This window comes from Cottoperca gobio, unplaced genomic scaffold (assembly GCF_900634415.1).
Source record: "Cottoperca gobio unplaced genomic scaffold, fCotGob3.1 fCotGob3_104arrow_ctg1, whole genome shotgun sequence".
NCBI lineage: Eukaryota > Metazoa > Chordata > Actinopteri > Perciformes > Bovichtidae > Cottoperca > Cottoperca gobio.
This window is the reverse complement of record NW_021166783.1, coordinates 377,501-400,000: the sequence shown is the minus strand read 5'-3', so window position 1 is coordinate 400,000 and position 22,500 is coordinate 377,501. Positions and strand designations below refer to the sequence as shown.

The window sequence follows — 22,500 nt, the reverse complement described above, 5'->3', positions numbered from 1 at the left end:
CGCTGCATAGGGCTCATCTGCCACACAGTTGTCATTTTAATGGTTGTTTGTCTAATAGGCGAGCCGGAAATGCGAGGGTTATTAGCAAGGTCACTTATCGCCCTATTGTTACATCCAATGTGCTTCAGAAAGCTGCCTGGTACTTTTGTAGAGAGATAATTCAATGTAGTCTGCTATCCTAAAGTCCTCATTGACTTTCTGTATTTGTGCATGCAAGGGCCGTTACCATGAACTGAGTTGGGAGACTCACTGTCATTTATACTCTGCATGAACATAAATCAACAGTATTTATGCTCCTCTGTTGCCCTCTTGTGGTCTCTGCATCCACTCAAACTCAACCATATGTTTGATATCTTCACAAAAGGGCCCCAGAACACATGAACTTGGCTGGAAGCCCAAAAAGCGAGCATGCAGTGTTCCTCGTGTTGAAAGTAAAATGGCATAAAGGAACAACCTGCCTGTGCTTATTAAACAAAGTTAAACAAAACGTTTGAACCATGAGCGTGAAGCAAGTAGGTTAATGTTGAAATGTGTATGTTCCCATCGTTATTCCTTCGGAGGAACGCTTAATAAATACACGATTGTGTCACGATACTCTTGTGATTTATTGTGCTTTTAAATTCATAATATATGTATCTAACACCTCTTGTGTGACACGTCTTTTAACCAAGGAAACACAAATAAGTGAAGAAACTTTTTTTATTGGATTGTAAGCATTGAAAAACCTTGTGATTGAAACTGTATACATCTTGAAACACTTTATGCAGGAGTACAATCAGAAAAGAACTGAAACCATATAAAAACATCATATCTTGTATACTTCTAGTCTAGACTTAACAAAAATCAATACAAAAACGTAGACTTGTAAACATTAAACAGCCGTTCATACAAACACCTTTTGGTAAGCTTTACAGAAACGCTACAGAAACACTTTTCTCTTCCTGAATAATGTTTCCATCACAACAAAGAGTTCATTTCAGCACCTTCATGGTCCAAGATGTTCTGTTATTAGTGCAGATGGAATTAGCTGCCGTTGTTGTTTTCATTTACTACTGTAAGCTAACTAAAACCATCCTTATTTCAGTGCAGGTTCAAAACCTTTTGTATTTTACACTTCAAATGATAAGAAGGGGTTTTTAGTGGACCCCCACTACACCTGCAGAGTATTTCCCCCTCTTTCATTCATTTTTATGATCTATTGTCCGTCTGAACTGAATTAATTCAAAGTGAAGGTGTCCCCTCGTCTCAGCTCTGGCTCCTGCTCTGAACTCTGCTGCGTCGGCTGAACCTGTGTGGTGCAGTTTCTCAGTTCTCCTCTGAGCTCAGACAGCTGCTGAGCATGGCTGGAGAGAGTCCCGTTGACTTGCACCAGAAGCCCGTTCGATTGTTTCTCCAGCTCCTCCCTGATCCTCTCCAGATCCTCTGCCAAGTAGTTCAGGCCTTTACATTGATCCTCCACGCTGGAAACGCGGCCTCCAACCTCAGTTACCTCTTTCTGGACCCCCATAGCTGTGCTCCGGCAGCCCCGGACCCCCTCAGCTAGCCGCCTCTTCATCTCCTGCAGCTCACCTTTAACCCGGGTCAGTCTGCGCTCACCTGCCCCGAGCATGGAAGCCTGATGTCCAACCAGCTGCACCACACCCTTTATCTGCTTGGCCAGACTAGCCTCTCTCTCATGCCAGGAGTTGTTGGCTTGGCCCACCTGGTGGACAACTGTCCCCAGGGAATCCTGGAGGCCTTTCAGGGTGTGGTTGACTGCGCGGACGTTGAACTTGAGGATCGTGAGCTCTCCCTGTACGGGATAATGTCCCTCAGCTTGTTCCTGATGGTCCCTGAGGGCCAGGCGCTTTAAGATGTTCTGCAGTGTGACGTTGAGGCTTTTCAGACGGTCACCTTGCATGTTCAGTGCGTCCTGCTCATTCTGCTCCTCGGACAGATCAGCTCTTGACGCAGCAGAGTCTCCCTGGATGGCAGATGGGGTTTGACGTGAGGAACAGGAAGAGGTGCAGAGAATCTCAAGGCTGCTCAGGTGCTTCTGCACTCTGTCCACATCCACCTCCAGTCTCCCTCTGAGAGACTCCAGCTCTGTCTCCAGAGTGGGAACAGCATGACCCTCCAGCAGTGCGGGGGCAGTGGCGTTACCCAGCTCCTCTAAAGCTGTCAGTAAACGGCCTTCCAGAGCTCTCATCTTATCCTCCATTCTGGCCTCCACACCCTGTCCTGTCTCAACTCTGTCCGGGTCTTCACTCATTCCAACGTCATCGCTTTTGATCTGCCCAGTCAGGTTGAGCATGGCCTCTACATACCCCAGACGCCCCTCCAGCATGCCATCGATGTGGTCCTTGTGTCCCCCCAGCTCCACTCTCAGGAGCCCCTGAGACTGGTTGAGGCCGGCCACCGATGTTTCCAGCCTCTGCACCCTTTCAGCCAGCCCACTCACTCTACCAGAGCAGCTCCCTGTAGCCTTTAAACCATTGATTTGTGTCTGGAGGTTTCTCAGCTCTGCTCTCAAGTCTGTGTTACTTTTCTCCAGAGCATCCTCCATCTGGTCCTGCCTATCGCTTTGCTCCCTCTGGCACTGACGACGCAAATCCCCAGCTTTCTCCTCGCATCTGCCTTCTGCACTCTCCACACGAATCTCAAACCCACCGAGAATTTCTGTCCTGGCTTCACTCAGCTTGGCATCCATCAAGTTCTCCAAAGCTCTCTGTGCATTTCCCCCAAGATGGACCGTGGAGTCTGCTCCATTCGACATCATCTTCAGTGCACCATCATGTCCCGTCACTGTTGCTTTGAGTTCTTGCAGCTCTGCTGTCTTGACTTGCAGCTCTGTCCTGAGCTCCTCTACCCTTCCATTGAGTTCTGTGAGGCCTGGAAACACGTGTCTGCCATCTAGACCCTCTGTCTCAGGGTCTCCCCCAGGAATCTCAGCAAACCCTACTGTGGCTAGATCAGAGGCTACAGCGGGAGCGGGAACAGGAACAGGGGCAGCAGAGAGCAGAGCTGACAGCATCCTGTTGGCATCTTCTCTCAGCGAGGCTCGGAGACTCTCTTCCAGTCCATTCACAGTTCCCCTCAGGGTCTCCAGGCCCTGGTTTAGACGTCGCACTTCCTCCTCCATTCGATATATTCGCTCCTCTGTCTCACTGGCTACAGTCTGGCCTGAAGAGAGAAAGAAAAGCTGTTAACATTTGAGTCAAGATTCAAGACTGTTATCTAACATTTGCTGAGGTAAAGGTGAGCAAGGGCAGTCCTTGTGCGGCTCTCTCAACAAAAACAAATACAGTAGAAAGAAATGCACATTATAATAAATAAATAAGAGATGCACACAACTGACAGATAATAAGTATTTACATAGTAAAATAATATAAAAATAAACAAAACACTTTTGTGTGATTACAGTTTGAATCAGTTTCAACTGTTACAAAAAGAACAATTACACTGATGGATAGAGAATAGGCATCCAGATCTTCACAAGGCCTAACATCTGCCAACACCATATTATCATATGAGTAATATTAACATATCAATATTATTATTTTTGTACGGTTATTGTTGCCCCTAATCCAGTGGAAACCCACTACACAGTCAAACCCAGTTAGAGTAGTCAGTAGTTTGGTATAAGCGCACGTTTATGTTCTCACCTTCAAACTGTTCACCACCAGGAGGAAGGATTTCCTCTGGTGTGTGTTCCTCTGGTCCTTGGATATGCTCATGTTCATGCTCTTGCTCATGTTCTTGCTCATGTTCGTGCTCATGTTCTTGGTCGTGCTCATGTTCTTGGCCGTGCTCTCGGTGAAGTGGTTCCTGGTGATCTGGCATTGGCTCTGGCTCAGCCGGATAAGGCTCGAAGGAGGTTTCTGGGTAGGAGGTTCTTGGAGGCCCAAAGTGACGCATTGGGTAAGAGCTAAAACTGCCAGTGGGAGGTCCTTTTTGACTCCATGGATTGGCCTTCATAACCGTGTTAATAGGTGGGCCCTTGAACATGGGACCTTTGTATTGTGGGCCCTTAAACTGTGGGCCTTTCATTGGCGGGCCCTTGAATGGCGGCATCATATTCATGGCGTGTTGGTAAACTGGATGTCCCTCCATACAGCCATAACCAGAGTACCCGGGACAACAACGCCACTCCAGCTCTGTGACGGTTTTATGGGCCACCTTGTACATTGGTTTGTACATCAGACGATACCTGAGAGGAACCACAGACATCAATCAGGAACATAGCTGCAGTGTTTTATATCCTGAAGTGATGGGAACACCATTTCTTTTTACATAATAACATGTGTTGTTTACTCACTGGAGAGTTGGACATTTTTGGCCCCAGGAACACCTGTTGTACTCAGCTTTTACATACGGAGTCGCCCCATCCTGCACGGTGAAGGACACTGTCTTTTCAACCACATAGGCACAGTGGTTCCTTTCAGAGAGGAGGGAAAAGATGATTTCTAGTTACAGTATGTAAGTACAGTAAGAAAGATCTTAAGTGATATAGACTTGATTCCTGAGAGAGATAACTTACTTGTGTCTGCTGGTGGGCTTGCCTTGGTCATGGTGGTTATACTGGTTAAACTGGAGCGGTCTGTAGAACTTGGCTTCGACCGTTGACACAAATAGAGTCAGAAGCACAAAAATAGGACTCGCAGCCATCACAAAATGCATCCTTAGATATTCAACGTCAAAAGCTGAGTGAAAGGAGATAAAAAAGTATTCCTCCGTCCAGGGCAAGTCAAGTAAAATATTCCACTCCGTTCACTTGGTGTGGAAATGATTGAATATCTCAGAACTCAGAAAGAAAAGGTCTCTGCAGTACAACCTTATTTTGGCTTTGCTATAGAGCAGAAAGCCACCCTGTGAGTGTTGACCCTGACGCAGTCTGTGGGTGTGGTGGACTCTGTTAGAGTGACAACAGTCCACTGTGAGTTGGGTGGAGGACAGACGCCACTAATAGGGCCCCACTGGCAACATCTGCATATCTCCTCCCACTCAACCTCCTCAAAGTAACACCAGAGTGACACTGGAGGAGGGAAGAGAGCCCTCACCTCCACACTCATTCCTCGGGCTTTCTGTCAACTTTATAGAAATCCAGTTTTTTAATTCTCATTATTATTATTATTACTGCCTTCTACCGATCAGTCCCATGAGCCGTCCTCCCATGATGACATCACAGCACACCAGAGGGAAACAGCACCTCACAGACTGGACAACACCAGGCCTTGTCCATAAATAACTTTTTTAAGGGTAATAGAGGAAATAAGTAATAATCCAAGAGGACAAGTGGACAATGTTTGATCCTTAAGAACATTAACTTTGACCTTTGAACTAATGTAGATGAGAAAAGTAGCATTTTTATATCCCCATCCTCATTATTTCCTTCATTATTAATGTCATACATTCAGTGGTCATACAGTGTAGGGCTGTTATCAAACACATGTCTATCTTTTGATTTATCGCTTCGTCTATAAAAGAAAATGTATGTCCGTCGCAAAGAACATTCACAAACATGTCTATCAAAGTTTCCTAGAGCCCAAGGTGGAAGAAGTCTTCAGATATTTGACTATACTTTTACTTTTCTATTACTTTAAAAGTAGTAATACCACATTCTAAATATACAAAGTATAGTTGAAGTATGAAAAATCAAAGTATGTGTGCAGAATTTCAGAACCTTTTCTATTGTATTATTGTATTATAAGTATTTGTGCACATATACCTTATTTATTAGTTGATTATCTGAATTTGTAATGAAATAAGAAGTACAACATTTTCCTCCAAAGCATAAAGCAGCATGAAATTGAAGTACTACTAAGTTGTACTAAATGAAATGTGAGTCAATGTTCTTACTTCTCTTCAAATGTCAAAAAACATATCTGAGAAATGTTTAAAGGAGGATTATTCAATCAATTAGTGTGTGTGTGTGTGTGTGTGTGTGTGTGTGTGTGTGTGTGTGTGTGTGTGTGTCTCTACACGTATTTAATATTGCATGTTCTCAGCTGGAGGGGCTGATCCGTGATGACATCTGAGGTCACGGCTCGGCGGTCTCTGAAGTGAAGTCTGTGGAGCATCTTGAGGCTCACTTTCTTCACACGTTGACACAGTTTAAACCTCGAACTAACAGCAAACCTCCAGGACAAATAAAAACAAATCCCCCGTGTTGAAGGCTGTGCCGGTACACACCCATGCCTGAGGGCCGCGGCCCCCGCAAGCCCACACATTCATCCACAACACTGGTTTTTGTACAGTAACTCCACCGCCCCGAGGAAAGACAGACGCCTGGCAGCGACAACACTTTCCACCTGAAGGACGGTGAGACGGAGACACGTTTCAGCCCCGTGGATTCATTTTTAATCAGTAACACTTTATAACACAGCCAGCTTTCACATTCCCAAGTGAAATATGAGAATCAGTCCTGAGAGAAGAGAGCAAACTCAATTCACAGGTTTTGATTTCTGTAATTTAAGGTGCTTGTACTTCACTTAAGTATTTACATGTTTGTCTACTTCATACTTCTACATACAAATATTGCACTTTTTACTCCACTACATTTACCCGACCTTTGAGAGGGCCTGTTGCCCAGGTGGGGAACCACCGGACTACCTGTCTGACTGCATGTAAAGAAGTTATAACCAGTGAAACAGTAGTAACGGATCTGTTCTGCAGAACCATAACGTGTTTTATCTGCAATGAAGCATCCATGGAGGTTATGTCCAGACCATCAAAGCCGCACATTGTTGAAGACTGTTTGCGGTGAGCATTGTAACGTGACCTCGTTTTGAACAGGAGTAACACTGTGTCCATTGTTTTGCAGGGATCTTTTGATTGACCCTTTTTTAGAAGCAGACCCATTTCCTGTATCCTGTTTGCGCCATGTCCCACCTCTTTTACCTGGAAACACCCTGTTCAGTGCAGAAACACACCACTGTGTGTGTGTGTGTGTGTGTGTGTGTGTGTGTGTGTGTGTGTTGCATATTCTCCATGAGCTCTTTTACCCTCCTGATTTGTAAACAAGCTCTCATTGTATCCCGTGAAACATGTTGCAGAGCGCACAGCATCCAGACTCGGGGGCTTTCTGCTGCTGTGGAACAAGTGCAGCTTTATTCTGCAGGCCGGTGGCGGCTCCACCCAGAGTTTCCTTGAATGGCATCACACAGTTACAGCTGTCGTATCTTCCACTCACCTGCCCGTCATGACGCATACGTCAGGCGTAAGCTGTTCGTGGACTTCTCCACACTAAGAGTAGGGAGAGGAGAGCACCATCTATGAAAGTCTGTGCAACATATGGGGAGTTGCGTTTGGGTTTGTCTCTTCCCTCTTTGTGTGTCTATTTAGTTTTAACACTAGCGGTCCAAATTCTGAGCCAGCCTGTAAATCTCCTGATGTGTGTCTTTAGTTTCCAGCGACGTCGCTGCGACGGGACTGCGAGGCTTCAGCAGTGTTTCCCCAACAGTGCTGGCTCATATAATATTTGCATTTTCAGCATTTGTTTGAACTTGCATGGAATAAAAGATGAGTTGGAGCATGATCCAAAGAGTGTGAAAGGTTTATACATTCTTTATGGTTTCCTGGAGCACTGAAGTGAACCTGAACGTCACATGAGCCTCATTCTGAACACAGCGTGACCTAAATATCTTCTTTCCTCTCACTTTCTGAATACAACTTGTTCATTTCATAGTCGCCACTGGTGCTTGAAATCCTAGAAAGATTGCGAATTTGAGGGGGTAAAATCAAGGCCTTGAAAGTTTTTGAAAATAGGCTTTTGTCTGCAAGAATGGAAATTTAAGTTATTTTGATAGTTTCTTAAATTCTGTCAAAAATGAACAGTAATTAATGCCATGTTGGGTCATTGAATTTGAGAGACTTGGGCCTGGAAAGTCCTTGAAAGTTCCTTGAATGTGATGTTTAAGTAGGTGTTGGAACCCAGTAATTCATCAGTGGCTGTAGCCCGATGATGCGTTCAGGCCTTAGAAAATAGTCCGTGCAGCGTTTATTCATCACATTAACTGTTAAAGTTTAGGAGGAAGTGTTGCATCTGATTTGCAGCAGTGTCTGTTTGTTTGGAGCGGCCCGTGTCCACATCTTGTATGTTCACAGCCACCTAAAAGAACAAACAGAGAGTAATTGGTCTCAACACTTCACAAACCTCCACCCTGTTTCCTGTGGCGGCGCACCGTCAGTTTTAACCTCCACCCTGTTTCCTGTGGCGGCGCACCGTCAGTTTTAACCTCCACCCTGTTTCCTGTGGCGGCGCACCGTCAGTTTTAACCTCTTTCTAAAGAATTGTTCTGTTTTAGGTTTAAGTTTTCCACTGAATCTTTTTCTTTTTTTCTTTTGCTACTTGTTAAAAATAATGAATTCTGAGCCGCCACCATCTGAAGGACTTAGTCGTTAAATAAGACAAATGTTGGCCGGAACAAACATCATTTGGCGGCCACATGCGGAGCCAGAGGTCACGGCACACTTCACACGTTAGCCAAGGAGTTCAGTGTGTTTGCTCATGGCAGTGTGTAAACATCTACAGACAGCCAACACGCACGCACACACACACACAGACACGCACACACACACAGACACACACACAGACAGACACGCACACAGACACGCACACAGACACACACACAGACACGCACACAGACACGCACACACACACAGACACACACACACACACAGACACACACACGCAGACACACACACACGCACACACGCACACACACGCAGACACACACACACGCACACACGCACACACACACAGACACACACACACACACATGGTCAGGATAGTGCACTCTACAGAAACTCTTTGCAGCCAATATTCTTTTTATATTTGTTAAACTTTGTTTAAAAAGTAAATGTGACAAAGCTGAATGAGTCGAGTTGTTCTCTGGTGATGTACATGTACTTTCTTAAAGGGCCGGTACCGTAGAATATACTGGATGGAGTTTTAAATGGCACAAATATACGTAACAAAAGTTAAAGTACCCAATTTCAGAATAATAAATATCCGAGGTTTTCAAAGCGAGGCAGGCCTCCCCGGGGGGGCGCAGGGAATGGAAGTAAAAAATCATGACATTAGTTATTACATTATTTATCAAAAGAAGATCACATAGAATATCCTAAAATGTGTGATTTGGTTAAACAGAAAGTCAGAAACTAATAAATGTTTTAGGAAAGATGTTTTATGTGTTTGCTGCTCAATTGTTGAGTCTCTGTGGGATTTAAATTACATAATGGTGATCCCACAGGCTTCCAGGAGAAGAGTGTGACTAAGAAAGTAAAGTGGGGGGGGGATATATCCGATATATATTATATTATAGACTTTAATCATTGCATCTCTTTATTGTTGCAGCTTTATATATCTTGCTTAGATTCATGTATAATAATACAACATATTTATGTTTAGTGTTAATAACCTGAATATGGAAAGTAACTAAAATGATCAAATAAATGTTAAAGATTTTAAGCTTAACATGGTAATACTGCATTAATATAAGTACAAGTACCTCAACATTGTACTTAGAGTAGTTGAGTAAAGTAGTAAATGTACTTTACAACACTGGCTTCAAAGCATTAAACACTAATAATAATAATAATAATAATAATGATGATGATAATAATAATAATAATAATAATAATAATAATGATAATTATAATAATAATAATGATAATAATAATAATAATAATAATAATAATAATGATAATAATAATAATAAGAATAATAATAATAATAATGCTGTTACATCAGTTTCAGTTGCCAATATTTTTTATTATTATTATTCTTTACATTAATATACAAAATATTCATTAATTATACAATTCACAGCCAGTCAAAACTGTACATACGTATAATTAATTAAAATAATAATAGTTCACTGTGAAATTGAAGTGTACTTTGTCCCGCAGATCCTTTCTAAAGGAATTATAATACTAATTAAAAATCCATATCCCCTATAGGTAACGTTTGAAAGGATTATTCAACTCGTATGAACATTTAAAACTAGCAGAAGTTATATTTCCTCTGCATAATATTGTAAATGACTTATAACTGCACATCATCACTGAGAACAGTAATTAGTGTGTTTTGTGTGTAAATATGATTTTAAATAAGGTGAAATATTTCTCAGTGCTGTTGTAAAGCACGATGTTTCTGCTGCCCCCTTGTGTTGGTTAAACTGACAGCTTTCTAAAAGAGCTCTGACTTTGTTGTGAATAAGAAACATTTAAGTTCAATATGTTTCATGTTCAGACTCTGAGCAGGATTATCTGGATTGTTTTTGGAATAACTTTAAAAGCAAAAGCTGAAATGATTTCCTTTTGTGAAGGTTAAAACAAAAGGCAGCGGCTCAGTGTAACGCTCACATGTACGCTGTTAATATTTCAGGCTCTTTGATGTTCTCTCCTGTGGAAACTATTAATTCCAGCAGCCCCCTTTCATCTTCCAGCGCTCTAACCAGGCCAAACGTGTGCATGCTTAAAGTTTTGAGAGGAGCCCCAAAGCTGCAGTCTGTGTTTCCCTGGAAACAACACATCACACCCACACACACTGCCAGTCAGACCAGTCAGCTGGGCTCACAGTCCCACGTGCAGCTCGTGGCGTGTGACTGGGAAACGCAGCGTAATTCTGTGACCGCTGTTCAGACGGGAGCCAACGAGGCGTTCCTCGGCGGCGGTGAAAGTGAAGATTCAGGCTTTAATTGTGGGAGGATGTAGGAGAATATCTGGCAGCTGTTGTAGAGTCATTTAAAATAAACATCAATCACATAATGCAGCAGCAAAAAACAGCAGGGAGCTCCGCCTCGCATCCACTGCTGCCATCTTTTCATTCTTATAAACCCAGAGAGGGAATTTTAAATGAGGATATTGGAGGCAGAATGACACACCACCCCTGTACGGTGTTGATGTGAGGAGCTCTGGGAGTAGAGGATCCTGTGGCTTCCTGTTGCTCTGCATGGTTTTACATTGTGTTGCCGTCTTTATGGCGTCTTGTTGTCTTCAGTCTGAACTGTTAAGATAAGCGAAATGAACAAATGTCTTATTCATTAAGTTTACATCAGGAGCCCGATATAAAAATCCATACCCTATGTAAATAACAATATATGTTCTGACAACATGATCTCAAAGGTCATAAGAAGGTCACCTTTGCATCTGGAATAGATTACCTTGGAGCCATGAAGTTTGAGGCGATAGAAGTAGATCGATGTATGTTGCCACAGGGTTGGTGCAGCTCCTATATAAGGGGCAGGATTGTCTTTGTCTGAGGGACACTACGCGGTTGTGCTTGGAAGCAGGTAGTGTTCTCATTATTAGTGTTTGTTGTACAATGAAATAATAATGAATCAACTGTATCTGTGTCTGTGCTTTATTGATTCCTCTGTTTCATACCACATGTTGTGAGCCGATAAATATCCACGACAGTACATTTTAACCATTGGTTTAAAACATCTCGCCGAAGAACTGCAGTTAATAATTAGCCAGAAATGCTAATTAATGTGCTTTTATCCTTATAAACAGTTAAATGAAACATTCTGGGCCTCATCCTCAGAAGTACCTGTTACCTGTATGATGCATAGCACTTTTAAAACTATGTTTTAGGTCTAAATATGTTCAATACAAATGTATTTATAAAGGACGACTCGATGCACAGTTTGGGTACGATGGCGAGTGTTCCACCTTGATCTGGGGACAACAGGAACCTGCTTGACCTTGATGGGACGGTTTTCAAAGGTCTGAGAGGTTTGGACGTATTAATGTAGGCAAAAAATAAAATACTTAAATCAGTCCTAAAGCATACGGCGAGACAGTGAACTGGACTCTTGTCGGCGTTTTCCTGTTAGAACTCGAACTCCCAAGAATTAGAAGAGACTTATTTGGAGATATATTTCATATTTTCGCTGTGACAGTTTGACATTTGCAGAGAGTTGGATGAGAAGATCGATATGTAGCAAGGAGACAGCTAGCTTAGCATAAAGAGTGGAAACAGCTAGCCCTGCTCTGTCCACGTTATCTACCAGCGCCCAGATATAGCTCTTTATCACACATCTCGTTCGCATTAAACAAACGAGATGTATACCATGTCAGTAAGTGAGCCTGAAGGAGGTGCGGTTTGTTGGGGAGTAATTATTTGGCCACGTGACTCTGATAAACCCTCAGCAGGCGTGAGTTGGGTGGAGAATAACATGAAGTATATGCACTAGTAAAAATGATAAGAATGATAATTGGGTAAGTTTTCCTGCCCTAATGGTGCAGCAGAACCAGCAGAGGGGAGCGATGTGAACCAGCTGCTGTTTGTACACACATAAGTGAAAACACCTGTGTGGGTGGACTGCTTATGTTCAGGGGCTTTCTTACCCGTTTACTCCCGAACACACAACAACTCTGGTTTGTTGTCTGTCCGTTGTTCCACAACAGTGAACATGGATTCAGAAGTCTACAAGGTCATTCAACATGAAGTCTGATGACTGATGAACATCGTCTCTCCGTCACTGCACAACAGAACACCTGCATCCCTGCGTGATCGTGTGGCTTTCACCTTGATCTCAATGTTCCTCATCACACTCGCAGCGCTACAGTCCCCCGGCGACATCTGTCTCAGGAGGACCATCGTGACTTCGTCAATGTTTCCTCTCCTGCTTCCAGTTTCACACAAACAGCTGCAGTGCATTTTCTGTTTTGCTGTTTTATAGATTTTAACCAAAACCAGAGCAGCCTGATGTAAAAGTGTGAGATATTTATAAATACACAGCTGAGAAGCATGAAATATATTTAGTCCAGACCCTTCAGGGGCAAACCCTCAACTACTCCCCCACGCTGCAGTAAGACTTGTAGCAGCGGATAAACAAAACTCAAAACGCTTTTTATGTCTTTATGTTGGTCTTATTTGTGCCAGGAGATCCTCCGCTGCTCTGATGCATATCAGCATTTATCATTTAAAAGCACAATGTGTAACTTTCCTGCCACTAGTGGTCTGAATCTAAACAACAACAAAAGCTGGAGTTTGGTGTGGTGGTGCATCATGGGAGTTCTCCTCTCCTCTGATTCAAAGGTTAAACATCAGAGTTTCTCCTGCACGCTGTTCGGCTGCCGCTAACGTTAGCTCAGCTTGTTTCTCTGAGAACTTAAGATCCAGACGTTCAGGACTAAAATCCTTCATCCCTCAAATATAGAGTTAAAAACACCAGGATGTAGAAAGTGTCTTAAAACTGGATAAAAAGTCAGTTTATGAAGCTTCTGGCTACAAACACAACGCTGACACTGCTCAAAGGGGAGACGACGCCATGACAGGTGAGAGGAAACGTTACCTTCAGGGACATTACACATGTCTCTGTCTCACTACATATACAACACAGGACTGATGACACCATGACAGGAGCGAGAGGAAACGTTACCTTCAGGGACATTACACATGTCTCTGTCTCACTACATATACAACACAGGACTGATGACACCATGACAGGAGAGAGGAAACGTTACCTTCAGGGACATTACACATGTCTCTGTCTCACTACATATACAACACAGGACTGATGACGCCATGACAGGTGAGAGGAAACGTTACCTTCAGGGACATTACACATTTCTCTGTCTCACTACATATACAACACAGGACTGATGACACCATGACAGGAGAGAGGAAACGTTACCTTCAGGAACATTACACATGTCTCTGTCTCACTACATATACAACACAGGACTGATGACACCATGACAGGAGAGAGGAAACGTTACCTTCAGGAACATTACACATGTCTCTGTCTCACTACATATACAACACAGGACTGATGACACCATGACAGGAGAGAGGAAACGTTACCTTCAGGAACATTACACATTTCTCTGTCTCACTACATATACAACACAGGACTGATGACACCATGACAGGAGAGAGAGGAAACGTTACCTTCAGGGACATTACACATGTCTCTGTCTCACTACATATACAACACAGGACTGATGACACCATGACAGGAGAGAGAGGAAACGTTACCTTCAGGGACATTACACATGTCTCTGTCTCACTACATATACAACACAGGACTGATGACACCATGACAGGAGAGAGAGGAAACGTTACCTTCAGGGACATTACACATGTCTCTGTCTCACTACATATACAACACAGGACTGATGACACCATGACAGGAGAGAGAGGAAACGTTACCTTCAGGGACATTACACATGTCTCTGTCTCACTACATATACAACACAGGACTGATGACACCATGACAGGAGAGAGGAAACGTTACCTTCAGGGACATTACACATGTCTCTGTCTCACTACATATACAACACAGGACTGATGACACCATGACAGGAGAGAGGAAACGTTACCTTCAGGAACATTACACATGTCTCTGTCTCACTACATATACAACACAGGACTGATGACACCATGACAGGAGAGAGAGGAAACGTTACCTTCAGGACATTACACATTTCTCTGTCTCACTACATATACAACACAGGACTGATGACACCATGACAGGAGAGAGGAAACGTTACCTTCAGGAACATTACACATGTCTCTGTCTCACTACATATACAACACAGGACTGATGACACCATGACAGGAGAGAGAGGAAACGTTACCTTCAGGGACATTACACATGTCTCTGTCTCACTACATATACAACACAGGACTGATGACACCATGACAGGAGAGAGGAAACGTTACCTTCAGGAACATTACACATGTCTCTGTCTCAGCTACATATACAACACAGGACTGATGACACCATGACAGGAGAGAGAGGAAAACGTTACCTTCAGGAACATTACACATGTCTCTGTCTCACTACATATACAACACAGGACTGATGACACCATGACAGGAGAGAGAGGAAACGTTACCTTCAGGAACATTACACATGTCTCTGTCTCACTACATATACAACACAGGACTGATGACACCATGACAGGAGAGAGAGGAAACGTTACCTTCAGGAACATTACACATGTCTCTGTCTCACTACATATACAACACAGGACTGATGACACCATGACAGGAGAGAGAGGAAACGTTACCTTCAGGGACATTACACATGTCTCTGTCTCACTACATATACAACACAGGACTGATGACACCATGACAGGAGAGAGAGGAAACGTTACCTTCAGGAACATTACACATGTCTCTGTCACAGGTCTTGTTGTTTTGTTTTTGCTGTTTATTTTCTTCCCCTTGAGTTTTTTTTTTATCTATTTGTTTTCTTTTGGCACTAATTTTATTTAATCATCTTCTGTCTTTTTCTTGTCTTATTTATTTGTCCTTGTTTTAAATGAGTTGCATTTTGAGTTGTTATTGTTAGGCACTTAGAGCTTCATCTTTTGTATGAAAAGTGCTCTATAAATAAAGTTTATTATTTATTCTTGGTTTTTGATGGATCAGTTTGTGAAGGTCAAAGGTCAGCTAACCCACAGATAGTCTTTGCTGTAAGCAGTGTTGGGGAAGATACTCTGAAGGCCTATAATTATACAAAGCTACCAATTACTTACACTTTAAATTGAACTACAGCGTAATCTTAAACTCCTGTTAGTAGAAAGTAGTTCAAACTACCTCGTAAAAAGTGATCAGATTTACAATGTACAGTGTAAACATTCACTTTGAGTTTATTTAAAAAGCGCCCACTTAAAAAAAAAAAAAAAAAAAATACCCCACTAAAGAATATTTAATTACACCTTTTTTAGACCATTTGACCAAATGAAAAAACAGTATGAACAGCTGGTTTGAATAAACAATATTTCTACTGATCAGAGAGGTTTAATTACAATAGAGAAGCAATAGTCAAATTTAAAAAAAATTATTTTATGGCTCAAAACTGTTGGTAGTTTCAGTTTTTAACTACACAAAAAATAGCAAAATAAAGTAATTAAACAGCGTGAAACACTTTGCAAATATGAATGTAGTTGAACTACCAGCTCATGCAGAATGTACTAGTACTACTAGTTGAAGTGCATGTCGCTCCCTGTGTGTGATCGATCAGTGAGGTGCAGGTGGGAGCAGGTTTGGTGCTCGGTGACATCCTGCAGCTCTCCTGCACAGAAGGTCCATCACACAGAGAGCACACTGCCCACAGGCGCGCACAGAGCCCCCTTTCTTTAAGAACAGGCACCGGGGGAATTCCTCACGGTGGATGCTGCAGTGATGAGAAGCCTTTTCATCCGCCTGTTTTTCAGAGTCTCCACTGGCTGCGATAATTACAGGGCCCGGAGCTGCACTTTGAGCTCGTGCAGGCTCTTGAGAAAAAGCAGCGCGTCTGATTCTCACGGCACAGATATAAAAACCACACACAAATACAAGCACGCGCGCGCAAACGTGCACGCGTGTGAGCCAGCGGAACCAGTCAGACAGCTGCTCGGGGACATTCCTGTCGTGTCTTCAGCAACTCCAGTCCACAGAGACAGAGAGGGACACCGCGGGACGACGGGAGCTGCTTTCAACGCCTTCCCCCGGTCCGACCACTTTGCGTCGTCCCTTCTGGCAGACCTTTCTGAAACTTTTGTCGGTAAAACACGACGCGGAGAAGCGGGCAGCAGGACCCGCAGCCCGGGTGTCGGTCACCGGAGACGATGGGAGTCTCTCACTAGATCTACTACGGCACGGAAACACCATGGCTGTGGACGGTAGGCGACTTACATTCACATACATTCATACATACAGTCGACATTTTCCTTTTGAAAGAAGCTGCTTCCAATAGAAACTTGAACTTAAAGCTCGCATGCAGCTCGGCTCTGTTAGTTCACCTCGCGAGACCGGTTTGCCTTCATGTCAGTGGTCGCGTCTGTTGACTAAACGCCTGAAGGTAAAACAGTGTGAGCTGAAAACATTGCACTCAATGTGCTGTAGGAAGGAACAGTCCTGCAGAGAGGTAACTTTAACTGGGCTGGATGGAAGCCTGCAGGGAGTGAGGAGCAGCTGATGGTCAGTGACTCGGTGCTGAAACGGACAGCGACCCAGTGTGACGCTGTGACTGTTGTTGTGGTCACTTTTTGCATTTAAGTTCCTCTTAATTGCAACATATTAATTGCTAATTAATACATTGCTACATATGTGTAGATTTTGTCATGAATGCACCAAAGTGCTGCTTCCTACAGTGCAGAAGAAACCAACACTATCAAGAGGAAGATGTTGCAGGCAGGAGACTCTTCACAGCCAGATTTTTATTCATGGAATACTTGTTCTATCCGGCAATTTAAATGTGTTCTAGTTAAAGGGGAGTTTTTTCCTCCCATAGAAGGAAAAACTCAGTCTGACAAGTGGTATTAATTAAATGAGTTTAATTTGGGGAAAGGGCACATTTGTAGTTACAGCAGCAGCCTGGGGGAGTAATAACTCTGTGGAGGAGTTCATACACACGGAGCCTTGAAGCCTCAAAGAAACAAAAAAAAATGGCGTATAGAGTTTTATTTATATTGCTGCTGGTTTGCCTTGATGATGGAGATTGATGACTGCATTTGAGATATCTAAAAATGCACGCTAACGCACAAACACGGGGAGAAAGATTCTTCCAATCACATGAATCAGTAATGACCCGTGGCGTTCGGCCAGAATCTGTGCCAGTAACAGCTTGTTTACTGTAGTTCCACACTTTCTTTAATTACTGGATGTTGTGCAGCCCCCTGCTGCTGAGGGGGTTGGATGTCTGCGCTGCGTGCTCCTCGTAATGATGAGTAAGTCTCACACATTTTACCTACAAAGGTCTGCACAAAGTAATAATGTTAACTGAGCACTGACTACCATGAATTAGACAGGAGCTCTTCCTCTCAGGTGACTTTAAACGTTACCTCATGCCTGCGCCGTAGAGCAGGTACGAGCTCGTTTCGTAATGACATCATCCCTGAATGACAGGCTGTCCAGGTGGGTTCGACCTGGCTTTTGTCTTCGAGCCACACAGATTTGAGGGAGTGTTTTTGTCTCTTTGTTAGAGGTTACATGTAGATCCAGCTGTGTAATCATTATACCTCCTGCTTTTATCTCTCCAGCGGCTTCCAGTTTCAGTTTCTGCAGGCCAGCTGTGGAGTACAGGGCTCTGCCTGAGGACTTCAAGCACCAGCTGAGTCGACGCACAGGCGGGAATCTAACTTGGCACGATGGCCGCGGGCAGAAAACGGCAGGAGGCCGGACGGTGAAGCTGCTGCAGCAGCCGGGCACAGAGGCCCTGCAGGTACTGCACACACGACCTGGTTCAGGGACGGATGTTGTGGGAAACTCCTCGGGCTCTTTGCATTCTCCACGATCAAGGAGATCTAATCCTAATTCTAACATCTTGTATGTTCCTCCATTTAACTTATTGCAGATAAGGAAACGACCGGCTGATATCAGGACTGTAACCTACAGAAACAAGTCTCTAATCTTTGCAGCTCCCAGCAAATCAAATCAAATCAAATTTATTTATACAGCCCAATATCACAAATTACACATTTGTCTCAGTGTTTACAGACTGTACAGGTTACGACACCCTCTGTCCTTAGACCCTCTGTCCTTAGACCCTCTGTCCTTAGACCCTCTGTCCTGAGACCCTCTGTCCTGAGACCCTCTGTCCTGAGACCCTCTGTCCTTACACCCTCTGTCCTAAGACCCTCTGTCCTTACACCCTCTGTCCTTAGACCCTCTGTCCTTAGACCCTCTGTCCTGAGACCCTCTGTCCTGAGACCCTCTGTCTTTAGACCCTCTGTCCTGAGACCCTCTGTCCTCAGACCCTCTGTCTTTAGACCCTCTGTCCTCAGACCCTCTGTCTTTAGACCCTCTGTCCTTAGACCCTCTGTCCTTAGACCCTCTGTCCTCAGACCCTCTGACCTTAGACCCTCTGACCTTAGACCCTCGCATCGCACAAGGAAAAGCTTCCTAAAAGAAACCCCATAATTAAAGGGGGAACATGTTAGAAACCTCAGGGAGAGACTGAGGAGGGATCCCTCTCCCAGGACGGACAGACGTGCAGTAGATGTCGTGTGTACAGGATAAACAACATCGTACAAATACAACATTTGACAGAAATTATGTTGTGTTGAAAAAGAGAAAGTTTGGATGAAACCAGGAAAATGTCAACAAGGCTTCCCGGTGTCCAGCAGGACCAGAGCAGCAGGCGCAGCCACGATTCATGATCCTGACGTAAACTTACCTTTAATTGATTTGTAAGTCAGGAGAAGGATTTTGAATTCTATTCTGTATTTTACCGGGAGCCAGTGCAGAGCAGCTGATACAGGAGTAATATGATCCCGTTTCCTTGTTCTTGTCAATACACGTGCCGCTGCATTTTGGATCAACTGAAGAGTCTTAACCGACTTTTTGGGACAACCTGATAACAATGAGTTGCAGTAATCCAGCCTTGAAGTAACAAATGCATGGACTAGTTTTTCTGCATCATTTTGAGACAGGATGTGTCTTATGCAATGTTACGTAGATGAAAGAAGGCAGTCCTTGAGATTTGTTTTATCGAAAGCAGCACTGAGGTCTAACAAGACAAGAACAGAGACAAGTCCTTTGTCTGATGCCAATAGAAGGTCATTGGTAACTTTCACCAGTGCCGTCTCTGAACACATCTTTGTTTTGAGGAGACTACAAACTCAACAGAGACTTCTCAGATCACTAATGGTGCATAAACGCTCCATGTGGGTGGTTGAAAAAGGCAACAGAAACATTCGGAGGATATGCAGGTTTCATCCTGCTTTGAAAGACGAGGGAAGTTTTATTTCTAAAGAACATTTCAGCAACAAAGCATTTCAAAGTGCTTTATATAAAACATCAAAAGCATGGAGACAAAGTCCAAGAGGAACACATGAAGACTTTCAAATACAATTAAACACACGAGAGCAGAAACACAACTGTCTGACAGAAGAAAACAGGCATGAAATGCAGACGTTACAGTGATGTTTAAGTATTAATAAGTGTTTGATTTAATACAAGGCAGCGGCAAAGAGAAGGCTTCAGCCTTGAGTTGCAGCTTTTATCCTGATATGTGGAGCATAAAAAGTGAGGAAGACGAAACAATGTGCACAGCAGCTTCAGCTTCCTCCTCCTGGTTCTTAAAATCTCTTCACACTCCCAGTCGATAGACTGTAGGTCATTTCATATCTCAGTATATATCACCATGTAGCAGGTTTTCTGGTAAGTCAATAAATAAATAGGTAAAGACGGTTTTTTATGAAATACTTCCCTCTTTTATTTGAGACTTTGGTGCAAAATGAACTTAACTGTATCAAGTTCACATGCACACAACCGTTTTAAATCATGTATTTAATGTAAAAACAAAACCGCAATTATATTCCCTCAAAATATTCAGTTATGTGAGCTTGTCCAATGATGCGTTTCAGACTTCTCCTGCATCCCTGCAGAACATAAAGTCGCGCAGACACAAAACAAATCTCTTACTTAAGAAATCCTCAGAACAAATGTTTCCCTTGTTGGCTTCTGAACCCGACTGCACGTGCGCACCATCCTCAGAGTTCAGCAACTCCTCTCTCAGAGTTCTGCACAGAAAAGTCTGAAAGCAAATAGAAATCACAGTCTTACAAAAGCGGCCGGTCACCGCACATTGTTGGAAATGTGCACTTTGTTCGCAGAGAAAGGAAGCTGCTCTCTCCCCCAGCGGGTTGGTGGGCTTTAACCGCCTTTTAGTTTGGCTTTAAATAGCACCGGCCCTCCAACATGTCGCGCTGTGCTGCAGCTGCAGCGAGCAGAAAGAGGCAGCGTTCACTTCGATGGTATACAGTCTGTGGTGCAGGATAATATACTGCATGCAAAAGATTTGATATCAGATCGACTTGCAGCAGCTTTTCTGGTCCAGTTAGAATTTTATTTTTTCAGCTATCTAGTTTTGGTTATCTGATAACAGCACACACGATCCATCTGCGCTGTAAACTGTCCTCATTTAAAGCCCCTGTCTCTGTCTTCACCCCATGAAAGGCTCTTTAAAAGGCAGTAATGAGCTGACGCCAAAGCTGCACACACAGAGCTGGGCCGGGCTGATAACCGAGTTGAACACAATGCGTTGTTTGTTTGCTTCAATCCTCTTGGATGCACATAATGTAGCGGTCGCTTTATTTTGGTTTTGAGGAACATGAACTTAATCAGTGTTGTGTGCTGCACGCTTCAGCTTCTCATCCTTCACTTAGTTTGATTTACTCTTCTTCTGCATGTGTGTGCTCTTGACTCTGCAGCCTCGCTGGTTTACTGAGAGCAGAGTAAACACTCATTGTGTTCTCTCTCAACGACACAATGCACTCAGTAATTGTTGGAAGAAAACAATAATCATTTGTCATTTTTCCGGCGAGGATGCCAAACGTTCTTTAATTCCAGTTTGGACATAATGAGGGTTTTCACATTTTCTTTTCTCTTATTTTATAAATAAAATATATATTTCTCAGACAAAACAAGTTATTTGTAACCTTTTGGATTTAGGACATTTTGGTGGCCATTCTTTTACAATTGATTCATTTTTGTTTCATCAACAATAAGCAGATTAATTATGGAAATCATTACTTGCAGATCTTGTAGAACTGGCAGTTTTTTCTGCATTCTGAAAACTATTTATTTTAGTTTGAGGAAAATGTTAGAAACTCACAAAGACTCTTATATTTACTGCTCAGCGTTTATGCATCCTTATAAAGTTCAAATTCAGAAATCTAAATATTCACATACTGACCCACAAATGGCAGAAATGCAGCATTTCATGCACCTAAATATTAAACGTTACAAAGACGAGGGTGTGAAGTGTGCTCACAACAAAACAACAAGAGTAAAAGAGAAGGAACGTGCAGGAAGTATAAAGATAAAAGAATAAATGTAGAATAAATGTAGAGCCTGATGTCAGTCGGGAGGCTGCTCCGGGTGCATCTTTGTGTGATCCCCATTATCTGCACGTGTTGTGACAACAGCAGCTCCTCTTACATTGTGTGGAAGTGATGCACATGAGTTCTGACATCCCGACTCACAAGAACACTCGCGTCTCGTTTAAAAGCTTACTGGATGCTACGACCCCCTCTTAGTACGGCCGGGCGATAACTCGTGTACGTCGTCTAAATTAATAATAAAAAGATCTTACGAACTCAGATTGATCAGATAATGAACTTTGTTTATAATTAAATGAAAATAAATAAATACTTTTAATTTGTCAAGTATTGCTTTATTCCGTCCTGGTCGTGGAACAACAGACCAACTCTTTACTCTTGCAAGGATCCTGGAGGGGGCCTGGGAGTACGCCCATCTGGTCTACATGTGTTTTGTGGATCTGGAGAAGGCGTATGACCGGGTCCCCCGGGTGATACTGTGGGAGGTGCTGCGGAGTATGGGGTGAGGGGGTCACTTCTGAGGGCCATCCAATCCCTGTACACCCAAAGCGAGAGTTGTGTCCGGATACTCGGCAGTAAGTCGGACTCGTTCCCAGTGAATGTTGGCCTCCGCCAGGGCTGCGCTTTATCACCAATCCTGTTCGTGATGTTCATGGACAGGATATCGAGGCGTAGTCGTGGAGGAGAGGGGTTGCAGTTCGGTGACCTGAGGATCTCATCGCTGCTCTT

General features: G+C 43.4%; 2 protein-coding genes across 3 annotated transcripts in view; one reads left to right on the top strand and one right to left on the bottom strand.

The window, feature by feature from the left end:
- samd10a (sterile alpha motif domain containing 10a) overlaps positions 1–22,500 on the top strand; it is a 31,819-nt gene that overhangs the window by 3,343 nt on the left and 5,976 nt on the right. Inside the window, exons 1-2 of one of the 2 annotated variants that reach the window (XM_029426132.1) lie at positions 16,333–16,608; positions 17,968–18,149. In XM_029426132.1, the coding sequence (XP_029281992.1) occupies positions 16,596–16,608; positions 17,968–18,149 (195 nt within the window). In that variant the 5' untranslated portion in view covers positions 16,333–16,595. Of the gene's footprint in view, positions 1–16,332; positions 16,609–17,967; positions 18,150–22,500 lie in introns of those variants that run through there. The other variant, XM_029426133.1, reaches the window with a different exon arrangement.
- Positions 1,217–4,659, bottom strand: emilin3a (elastin microfibril interfacer 3a). Its single transcript, XM_029426123.1, has 4 exons — positions 4,520–4,659; positions 4,298–4,417; positions 3,645–4,189; positions 1,217–3,162 (listed from the first exon to the last, which is right to left on the bottom strand). The coding sequence occupies exons 1-4, from the start codon at positions 4,657–4,659 to the stop codon at positions 1,217–1,219; spliced, it is 2,751 nt and encodes a 916-aa protein (XP_029281983.1).

Coding starts and splice junctions, on each gene's coding strand:
- emilin3a (XM_029426123.1), bottom strand. CDS start 4,659: ATGCATTTTGTGATGGCTGCGAGTCCTATTTTTGTGCTTCTGACTCTA. Junction 4,418..4,519: donor AAGCCCACCAGCAGACACAA/GTAAGTTATCTC, acceptor CCTCTCTGAAAG/GAACCACTGTGCCTATGTGG. Junction 4,190..4,297: donor CAAAAATGTCCAACTCTCCA/GTGAGTAAACAA, acceptor GGTTCCTCTCAG/GTATCGTCTGATGTACAAAC.